Source organism: Merops nubicus, unplaced genomic scaffold (assembly GCF_000691845.1).
Source record: "Merops nubicus isolate BGI_N331 unplaced genomic scaffold, ASM69184v1 scaffold10717, whole genome shotgun sequence".
NCBI classification, from domain to species: domain Eukaryota; kingdom Metazoa; phylum Chordata; class Aves; order Coraciiformes; family Meropidae; genus Merops; species Merops nubicus.
The window spans coordinates 61,497-73,065 of NW_008618338.1; the positions used below are offsets into that span (position 1 = coordinate 61,497).

At 34.9% G+C, this 11,569-nt stretch overlaps 1 protein-coding gene across 1 annotated transcript in view; it reads right to left on the reverse strand.

Annotated features, from left to right (window-relative positions):
* LRPPRC (leucine-rich pentatricopeptide repeat containing) overlaps positions 1 to 10,101 on the reverse strand; it is a gene marked incomplete at its 3' end in the record, with an annotated part of 71,215 nt that extends 61,114 nt beyond the window's left edge. The window contains exons 1-10 of the mRNA XM_008943414.1: positions 9,903 to 10,101; positions 6,818 to 6,940; positions 6,025 to 6,146; positions 5,876 to 5,934; positions 5,058 to 5,144; positions 4,464 to 4,590; positions 3,271 to 3,415; positions 2,355 to 2,497; positions 1,963 to 2,068; positions 1,780 to 1,887 (exon numbers count right to left, since the gene is read on the reverse strand). Of these exons, the coding sequence (XP_008941662.1) occupies positions 1,780 to 1,887; positions 1,963 to 2,068; positions 2,355 to 2,497; positions 3,271 to 3,415; positions 4,464 to 4,590; positions 5,058 to 5,144; positions 5,876 to 5,934; positions 6,025 to 6,146; positions 6,818 to 6,940; positions 9,903 to 10,098 (1,216 nt within the window). The remainder of the gene's footprint in view (positions 1 to 1,779; positions 1,888 to 1,962; positions 2,069 to 2,354; positions 2,498 to 3,270; positions 3,416 to 4,463; positions 4,591 to 5,057; positions 5,145 to 5,875; positions 5,935 to 6,024; positions 6,147 to 6,817; positions 6,941 to 9,902) is intronic.
* Between the last annotated feature and the right edge of the window lie 1,468 nt (positions 10,102 to 11,569).

Here is an 11,569-nt window from a genome sequence, read left to right on the forward strand (position 1 = left end):
GCAGGAATAATTCCACTGATTTTTCACTGCATAAGAAACTGCTTAGATACCTTCTTATATACTGTAAAACTGCAAAATCACCAACTTTCACAGGTATGCACACAGTAGTAACATTTCCACTTGACAATTCAAACTTGGAGATGAAGTTACAAAAACATGTTTGCAAATCCACAGTATCATCATAGAGCCACACACAAGTTTACGTATCCAGTGCCTTTGCAGACAGAAAAAGAAAGGCTCACTAGAAAATGGCAAAGAAAGGCACAATGAAGGGTTTTCTTCTTCAGTTTTCTCCTTAATTTCCTTCCATGACATCCAGCAGGAACTGCTAGTGAAAGCATAGTGGATTTCTACCACATGAGTCCAAATGAAGGCAACCTCTGAACTTGCCAAAGACCAAAAGAGATATGAAAACTTACGGCTTCACTTGATGCTCACATATTGCTTCAGTTTGGGGAGCTAAGTCTAAACCTAGAAATACTTCTAATGTCTCTTATAATTTTATTAGTGAGGTGGAATTTTCCATGGAGTAACAGAAAGCAAGTTTTTTCAGTAGCCAGCACCAACATGGAGAAGTATGACACAGATTTCAATTTACTTATTTTTTGGCAATATTGTACTTTGAGTAAGTCACAAAGGACCCAGTTAAAAAAACATTGCCAGACTTGTAAAATATCATAAAACTTTCAAGCATTTGAAAACCTGGGAGAAGATGAACTTGGTAAGAAGTCTAGCAGGAACGGAGCCTAAGGAGTTAATAAAAACTGAATATTGTTTTCACAAAGGCTTTTTGACAAAGACTTGAGACATTTTTATAGCCAGAAACAATTAGGGAATACTTGTTTCAGCATTTCTTCCAAACTGGAATGCAACCGTATATTTAAGATAAAATTGCGATATGAAGAGTCTGCTAAAAGCACTTTTTTTGTTGTTTGTGCATTTTGTTTGTCACCCAGTGTCACACTAACAACTCTGCATCTCATTCTAAAGCACATTATACTGTGAGATAAGATGAAAAAGACAGTTTTTTGTTTCCCCAAGGGGGAAGTACTTCTGTTAAAAGCATCTTTTTACAATACCATTCTTTCAGAATTACCAATAACGCAAACCAAAGAATTAGATACTGTACTCTAAAATTTAGTATTTGTTCAATTCTTATTCATATCCTGTAGACATCCCCATGTGTAACACGGGAAAGTATGTTAAATGCTTAAACCTACTTAAGAATCCCAAAGATTGAGCATTTCTGTCCTTCAATCAGTATGCTGTCAGGTCTGGCTCACACGTTCAGCAATGTAAGTTCTCCTGCGGTTTTTATTATAGTAACAAAACTCATGTTTGGCTTATAAGTAGATAAGAAGCTGGCCTGAAAAAAGGACTGGGTTTGCAGTCCAAGAGAACTATTACAACATAACCTTACTTTTAAATTCTTCTCTCACATTTCAGTTTCTTCTAGACTATGCTCTGTAAAAGGCAATAAACAGCAAAAAGAACCAGTGGAAGGCAGAATGAACGTGAAGAGTTAAAAAAAGACAATTAAACACTTTCACATCTTTCTGTGCAAAGCTGAACTTCGAATTTGTAGAACTGTACCTTGATTTAGTAAGGAAGGAGTTTTAAAAAATGTCTTTCTGATGGAAAAACTGTTCGAGGCAAAAACACGCAGCAAGGTCTTCTCTTTTTTTTCAAGAGTCTGCTGAATTTCACAGTAATGTTTTAATCAAGATTTGTGTACTACCTTTGCAAAGAAGCTGGAAGAGCCTTTATCAGATAACTAACCTTTAAGATTGTTCTCTTTCTGGAATGCAACTAACAACGGCCAGGAATAGTGAGGTCTGAGTGGCAAGCCTTCCTCTTTCATCATCTTCATTACATTAATGGCCAAGGCTGAAAAAATGCACAGGATAATTAGATAAAGTATTTTAAACAAGTGTATGTGAAATAACTAAACAAGCAGAGTACCTGATTTGTTGGCCTCCAAAGCACAACGCAAAATAAACGTTAGTGGTGCCGAGTGCATTTTTGCTTCTTTTAACTCAGTACAAAATTGCTTCAGCTTGTACACAGGCTGCAAAGAATGCAAAAAATAAACTGGATATATTTTTCAGTTTCTCCAATTCTTACTAATGTCAGATTCTTCTAATGTTTAGGAAATGGATATTGCACATGACAAAAAGGATTCCTTTGTGAATTTCAGTTTACTATGCAAATTAATATGAAATATTAATAGTCTTCTTTCATTCTTTAAGACCCATTGAGAAAAAACTACCATTTTTCATCTTCATAGTTGCATTAAACTAAAGAAATATACTGGTATTATAAAATTAAGAAAGAAGTATTACTATTCTGCATACCATATCTCTATTTACACAATGTTGCAAGAAGAAGCTACCCTGGTCCACATTCTCACGTGACACGCTACTGAAAGACTTCAAAATATTGAAACTTATATCCTCGAAGCCGTGCGTGATGAGAGTCAAACACAGGTTCATTGCATCTAGCAAATGAAAAACAGAACAACATCATCAAAAATGTGCATGTAATTATTTTTGCATTAAACTACTAAAATTAGTGAAAGCTAGGAAAGCAAACGTCTTACAAATATCATACTTTTAAACATGATTCACCAATCCAATTTGAAAGTACCTTTTTCAGAATTAACTTATCTGTATCAATGAAATTAACCTTTTCCATTAAAAGACTGTGCCCAAAATTACAGAAGCATCACCACTGCAACATGACAGAATGATCATAAATAGGAAAAAAAATTTCTAGACACGTCCAGAAAGAAAAGCTAGATTAAATATAATTAAGAGTTATTAATCAGATTATGCATACTGGGATCCAAAAGTAACTTAAACTGTAGATTAAAAAAGAATACATACATTCACTGTTCAGTCTCCCTTTTTATGATATTCACAAAGAGCTGTCCCAACAGAAATTAGAACACTTTTGCAAGAAAGCACTTCACACTAACTGTTTTCCTATAAAATCTTAATTTTAGAAGTTAAAAAATTGGTATAATTTTTTCATGGGAATTATTTAAATTGCTTTATATTTGAATTTTATAAAATGTGATCTGAAGGAGCACAAATGATCTGCCAAGTAATGGAAAAAATATCACATAGCCTAAGTATTCAAGAGCAAAGTACAAAATTCTTTTGGGCAACATTATTGTTGTAACAAAAAAGGAAAAAAAAAGAGAAAAAGAAAATGCTTTCCCTCCTCACCAAGAGTAGCAAAGCACTGCTATAGTAACCAGAGATATACCTGGAATTAATTGCCTTTCAAATCTTATGTGTTGTTTAATATCTTCGATGTACTGAGGATATCCAGCCTTGGCAAGGCTAAAAATCACCTGCATCAAAATTCTATCCATAAGGTACCCCTCAGTCTTCTCAATTTCTTCTAGAGTCTATAAATGAGAATAAATTTAGCTTTAATAAATTCCAAAGTGACTCAGAACAGGATACATTAGAACAGTAATAAATAAAAATCACAAATGATGGGTTTTCATTTCTTTTATAAAACCATGGGTTTAGACACGTGGAACGTGATAGAGGGAAGGCCTAGAGAGGGCCTCAGACAACTTTAGACAAAAGGAAAAAAGGACAGAAAAAAGAGATGCAATAGATAATTTATAATATCCATTAATATATGAAAACACCAGAGATATTCTCATTGCAAGATGACTTTCAAAAGAAATTACTTTGAAAAGACGAGAATGATTAATCAAACTTTTTGTTACTGTTTGGAAGAAAATTGGTTGATAAAAATCTGTTTAATTTTTAAGTCACAGAACAGCACTATATTTCCCACAGCCTCTTCCTTGATTTGGCCCTTTTTCTCTGATACTACTTATTACTTCAGATCAATTTTCTTCTCTCATTCCTTTTCAAATATTCTTTGATTTTAAGAAAAGTATGAAAGAATACTTGGAAAAAAAACAGCCACACAAAGGGCTGTAAGGCAGCATTATCTTATCCACATCAATACTTAACTTGTTGCTATGAACACTCAAAAAAATTCAGTTTTACTGGAAAGACTCTGTGGCTTCAATGGGAGCCAAAATATGGCTCAACAGGAGCAGAATAATTAAAGTTTACTTTTTATTTATTTCTATAAATAAACATATAAATATCTCAAGTGAACCATTGGTCTCTTAAAAAAAAAAAAACCACTAAATCATTTTATTCCTCACTGGCAAATCTGTCTTCTCAGAGTGAAAAGCAACTATCAAAAGGCAAGTATTTTTTCCTAATGTATGAGACTGCTTTCAGTTAACCAGCTATTCACATAAAACACCCCTTCCCCCCCTCCCCAAAAAAAACTCTAATTACTGTGGACGAGTAGGAAGCAAGCTATAAAACTAAGCATCACTCCTCCTGCATGGATAGAAAGCATTCCAAAGTTAACTGAACAAAAGATCCAACAAGGTTTATTTAAATTGAAACTTGCACTACCTTTTTGATGCTGTCAATGTCACCCTTTTCAGCATACACATTCAGCAGTGACAAATAGGTGTCTGGACCTGGTTCAACACCTGCCGTCCTCATCACTGAAAGGATATTTTCTGCACTCTTCATGTCTCTAAAAGAATTCAAAAGAAAAACTCTCAATAGACTTAGTCATAATAATGTTTATTTAGACTTCCACATTTCCTCATTAAATGAATCAGAACTGGAAACAGACTGCAACAAGCAGAGAAACTTAAACTAAGCAAATCCTGAAAGGTCAAAGTGCAAATCTTTTAATTATTGTGTTACTTAAAAAACTCTTCACTTTCACAGTTGAAAAAGTGCAAAGCTAAGTGCAGCACATTTCTCTGTCAAAATCTACAGCAATTTATCTTGAAATCCAAGATCTTCAGACAAAAAAAAATACATCCTTTATTAAATAGCCCTGGTTTGCTTCAAAAATGTATAAAACAACAATCTTCTATACATTATTATTATTGAAAACCATCACCCTATTCTGCAGTATATAATTTTTCTGTACAGTATCTTTTTATATTGTAGTAAAATGAAAATAAAAGAAAAAAAGGTATTAAACATTACCCTGATCTTGCATGACCTATCACAAGGCTACTGAATACTGCCTCAGTGACTGGGAGATCTTTGGTCTTCATAAATCCAAGAATCTTACTGCAAAATAGAAGACAATGAATAATGAAATCCATTTTTCTTTTGAAAAGAAACTACTGAGCTATTGCTGCTCTGCTGAACAAGTACTGTATCAACAAACAAATCTAAATCTTAATCTTACTGAGCAATTACATTTGGGGATGCTGCATAATATGCTCATAATTTGGTCATTTTCACTTTTTCAGATGAACTGTTTGTCCCTTTGAAATATGCAGACACAAGGGCTAAGCTGGGTATTTTTAATCATCTTTTTATTACTCCCCATGCCCAGCAATCACATTGTTGCAACTTAACCTTTCTAAAGTTAAAATGCTAGACAGATATGCAGCAAGTTCTGTGCAGTAACAACAAAACCACAAAATCACTATTATTTGCCCTTTAGCCCACATTGTTCTCAGATGCCTTTCCCAGTAACCATTTTCTTACACAGGCAGTAAGCCTTCAGAACCTCACACTTTTTCATGCTGGCTCTAGAAATGACAGAAGTTATTTTCTGAGCAACTTGAATAAAACTTGATTTGAACACACTGGTTCATCACTTATTTTCATTTTGCTTCTCCAGCTGTCTCCAGTAAGAAACTGCTCTTCAGCGTTTGGTTAAATTACACTTAAACCCCCTCTTTGCTTAATTTACAAGAATTACACTGAAACTAATTTTAACATTAATGGTAGGGAGTATGAGAAACAGATTCTGTAGAAAAAAAGCCTTAAACATAAATGGAAAAGAATACCTCGCCCCTTCAATGTCCCCCTCATTGCAGTAAGCAGCAATCAACCTCTGGTAGGTAACCTACAGAAAATGAAAAGCAGGAGTCAATGATTTCCATCCAGCAAACAGACACTGATGTTAAGAAGGAAGAGATCACAGAAGGGTACCCACTCGATTGGGCTGCACATTTGCTTCCTCCATTTTTGCCAAGAATTCCGTCGGAGAAAATTTGTGCTCATTCTGAAGGTAGACTTTAAGTAAAGCATTGTAATGGCTTGTATCATACACAGCACCTAAAGGAATGTTTCAAACACAGTGAGTGAACGTAGATTCTCTAAATATGACATGACTTTATTGCTTTCTCACATAAATAAAATTTAAAAGTATAATCACAATGTTTCCTTTTCTCCACCTTTGAAATATCAGACATCTATTTAACAGCACATGTATTTATAAAAGGCTAAAACAAGCTCAAAGGCAGAGTAACACCAATGCTCATGTGCCTGCTATTCCACAGTCTCTACAACTGTATTTATTTTACAGATTCACCAATATCACTATGAAGAAGCAGTCCACCCACACAATCTCTATGGATAAAGAGCAAAATTCAAAAATCATCTGATAAAAGAGCTGATAGCACCAGGAATACTCCGCACACCAAATATCAAAGTAACATCTAACAGTAAAGTAAAATAGATTCTTACAATAATTGAGATCAACCAAAAGTCCAATTTATGCATCTTACATAAAGAAAAAAAATCTTTAGATTTATTAACACCCCTAGATGTCAGTATAACTCCCAGAATAGGAAATAGGTCTCTCACCTGAAAAATAAATCCTAGTGTTTATTCAGTAATAAGTACTTATGTTATAACCTAACAGTTAAACACTATTCAAATACATTGTTTTCTATTACAAAGAATGTAACCAAAGCACACAGTTGTTCTTGCATAAACCAACCTACCCTGTTCCTTCATCTTGTCCCATATCATGTGGGCTAGTTCTGTTCTTTCAGGTGACAATACTTCTGGTAAAAGAGCACCACAACTGCGCAACAAAAGCAAGGTCTGGTTACTCCCTGGACACCCTGCAAGTGGAACACAACCACAACATGTTTTTATAAATAATTATGCATTTAATATTAGAAGTAAGATTCCAGACTGACCCACTAAAATATTTACACATTTTTTACAGAATAGAATCTTCTCCAAGACTGAAGATTTTGGCTGAAAAGGATACCCAAATGATTAAACAATGACACTTATGTGTGATATGAAAAAGGCTCATCAAAAAAAGATGCCAATTAGCACCATAATGAGCTCAGCCAAGCAGAAATTTTAAAAAGTACAAGGCAAAATACTAAACTCAGATGTTCAAGTACTTCAAATATCCCAGTCTCAGATCCATAGATCATTTCACCCTAACAGGGACATAACTTTCTGGTAAATCTCCAAAATGGCAAAATACTTCCATATTAACTTCATACTATTGCAAAACTGGTATTCAGAGACATTCCACATTTAAACTTCCATTTCCATTTCTATCCATGCTCAAATTAAAATAGATGAGATAATTTACATCCAGAGACTTGTGAAGGAAACTGTAAGAATGACTACCTTCTCTGACTTCTGCACTAGCCCTGTAATATCAAAAAAGTAGCTATAAACTCATCTGTCCTTCTTGGACTTCACCACTACTCCAGAGGCAAAATAAGGCAGAGCTGAAGAATCTATCACAGTTTACCCAATAAGTGTGAGAAAATTTTTTCAACCACATCTTTATATGCAAACCCAGCAATTTCTAAAAAAAAGGAGTTCCTTTAGGAAGTAGCCTACTGCAAAGAAAAAAAGGAAAAAAAATGTTTTCTATTCCTTTCTCATCACAGAGAAATCTACATTTCAGAAGTAATTGCATGTAGCAAGGAGTAAGATAATTGTTCACATACAACATAAATGATGAAAATAATCTGTAAGGTTTTCTATTGCAGAGACATACATGCAGACTTGAAAGATTCAGTTCCAAGTCAAAATGACTTGAAGTCGAAAGCATCACCAATGCTTTCTAAGTTACTTCCAAACCATCATGCCAACACTACCAAGTTGTGCATAGCCAGCAGAGGCAGGAGTTCTTGCAGGTAAAGATATCTCCAGCAGCTGCTGATCACTTTAAATGTACTTCTTAATTATACAGACCTGTAGATACAGCTATACAATAATGGCAAAATAAAGTAAAAAAATCTCAGCAACAGAAAGCTATACACTCTCTAAAATTAGATCTTCAAGTAAGGAGAAGAACCATCAAATCTAGGATACCATGTAACTATTGTAAACTATGTTTCAGGAGAGCAATATACAGCACAAAAGCTATTTATGCAGATTAAACTCATCTGGGAAGAAATATAGGCAGTAGTGGGAAAAAAAAAGCAATAATGAGAAAAGAGGAGAAATAAAACACTCAGAGGGGTCAGGTACAAACTTCAAATGGGGATGTGAACTTCTGAAGACACAATGGGGTGGTGAGAGAAGTCACACTTGACTAATTTCTAAATCCCTGCATACAATTAGTTCATGCAATAATAACATCAACACATCTACAGCGTCACAGTGCCAGTGTTATTCCAGTGACTGAGTAGCTTGAGAGGCAGAAGAAACAGGAGGTTTGGCAGTACCAGTGTGGAAAGATGCAGCACAAGAGATCTAGAGCAAGCACCTTCATTAGGCACTTTTCATGTTGCAATTAGAAACTGAAGAACAATGAAAATAGGCAAATCTTTTGAAGAAATCAACAGTAACTAACATCCCACACTTTTGCTAAATTAGTTTTCAACATTATTAATAAAAAAAGGACTTATTTTTTCATGTGGAAATACGTGTCATTTATTTTAATAGCATCCTAATTATACCTCTTCTGAAAGATTTTTTTTTAAATATATATCTTTAATCCACTTTAAAATACACTTGCACAGCCAAAAGAAACAACTACAAGCAATTAAACTTTCTGTTAATATGACTTCCTAAAAGCTGTGTAACTAACCAAAGACCAAGAACTGTGATTTGCAAATAATCTTATATATATATAATTCTTGCCAACTCACGCTCACAAACTGTAAGTTTATACCTAAAAAAGACAGAGCACCCAGAAACAGAAAGGATATCACAAGCAAAAAGAAAATTCCAAGAAGTTTGACAAAATGAGAGCATGAATTGAAGACTCAGCTTTTAAACAGTGAACAACATAACTTTTACAAGCACAATCCCATGTATACAAGCAACTACAGTCCAGAACAATACATAGCAAAGTTTAGAACTAAAACAAAACAATACATGCTGTCATTGATAAATACTGGCAGCACCACTTAGGGAGTATATTTAGCAAGTACCTCCACTGACTCTTCCTAAGTGGTATCAAACCTCATCAGCTGTGGTACCTGGTTTGCAAAATATTAGTATCCTCTGGCTATTCTTAGCCAAAAGGGTATTGAAACTGTCGGAACAAACAATGCCTCACCTGCTTATTTTTGTTTTATGCAAAAAAATAAAGCTTTCTTGACTTGAAAAAACACAGGTACCTAGGAACGTGGAAACCTGAGGATCACCTCCACATTTCCCTGTATAGTTCCATTTTAAAACAAATAATCTCTCAAAGACAGCATGTTTTATTACAGACATTTTAAAAATACACCGTGTAGAACAAAGATATCATCCTTGTTCAGAGTGCACAATACAGTTCTAATGAGGAAGGTGCAACGCTATCAGATCAAAAATCCATAATAGGCAAGGCAATATGATAAGATTTCTTAAAAGTATACTGAATTTTTACAAGATTTATAAATTCCCAAAGACAAAAACTCTGGTAAACGTATGCGTTCAAAGCAAAATAATATCTCAAAAGCATTTAAAGTCTCTTCATCTACACATGAAGCAGATTAAAAAACACTCAAAGCCAAAATATTCATCTGAACTCTTGCAACTAATTTACTTGGTTTGATGAATCATTATACTGCAGCTTCAAATTTAACTTTTATTTTGTTTTAACTGGAAGCAACTTACCTGTTTTGTATATTTCATTGAAGACTTTTAGCAGGAGGCTTTTAGGGATGCGGCCAGTTTTTCTAACAGAGCTGTCCAGTTTATTTAATGCCCAATCAAACTGCCAGGCCCGCCTGGTTTGAATTTCTGGAACTGGTTCTTCTTTAACAATTCCCTCCTGTTGAGGTGCAACTGTAAGGAACCTTACTTGGTGCATAATGTTTCTGCTTAAATAAAAACAAATAAACAAAAAAAGATATTACACTTCTGGATAGCATTTTGCAACTATACTAGTCACAAAGTATCAAAAAGGCAACGCACTTTACTTCTTGGTGATGAACAGTTTCTCAGAAACATTCCATGTTGATATGAACAAATACACCCGATTCATTTCCATGTCCTTCCTCTTAAGAAGATGTAGTCATTCATATTTTCTCAGCACGAACTGTTTCTAAGATTTTTGGTTGGATTCACCTCATGAATTAAATGGTTCAAATACTATTCCCACAAAAAGAATCTGAGTCATCCAAGGGCTATGAAAGTCTGTTGTCCCATTACAGCTTCACATAAAAGCTCTCCCATGCATTTAGAAATCCCTTCAAGAACAGTCACAGATATTTCTTGCAAAACACAGCAAATGAGGGGTTCAAATACTACCTTTCTTTTCAATTAAAATACATGAAAACTAATGCAGAGGCCAGGGTTTTAGGCAACAATGGCTTAAAGAACAATGGGATCATTCTCCATTCTCAAGAATTACATTAACAAGCACAAAGCAACCATCCTGCCATGTAAATAAAACATCAGCTTTGGATTTAAGTATTTATTTTCTCAAAATAAAGTACAACAGCAACAGGAAACATTATAGAATCATAGAATCACCATGGTTGGAAAGGACCTCCTGGATCATCAAGTCCAACCTTCCAACATTTCCCTAACCACTAGACCATAGCCCCAAGTGCCACATCCACTTGTTTTTTGAACACCTCCAGGGAGGATGACTCCACAGCCTCCCTGGGCAGCCTGTTCCAGTGTCTAACCACCCTCTCAGTGAAGAAATTCTTCCTAATATCCAATCGAAACCTCCCCTGATGCAACTTGATGCCAGTTCCTCTTGTCCTATCATCTGTAATTTGGGAGAAGAGACCAACACCAGCCTCACTACAACTTTCTTTTAGGTAGCTGGTAGAGAACAATAAGATCTCCTCTTAGTCTCCTCTTCTCCAGACTAAACAACCCCAGTTCTCTTAGCCACTTCTCATAAGGCATGTTTTCCAGCCCTCTCACCAGCCTTGTTGCCCTTCTGAACCTGCTTCAGCACCTCCATGAGAAAGTTTTCTAATATCTTGCAAAACAATAAAAGCTTGCAAATTTCTTTTTTTAAAAACAAACAAACAAACAAACAAAACACAAACAAACAAAAAAACCAAGGTGATGTACTTAAGAGTAAGGAAATAGTATTTGTGCCATAGCAGAATTATGAACAGCCTGTGCAGGTAAATTTATCATTACACACAAGCATGTTTTGCATTTCTCAATTGTCCTTACAGCTACATAAAAGCAGCCAGATTATTCTCCTCCAGAATCCTACACAAAGGAAGGAATACATGCTGGAAGACAAAAAGATGAGTCAGCAACATCTGAAATTGCCCTCTGTCTCTGGCACTTGAGACAGCTCTTGAGCTAAA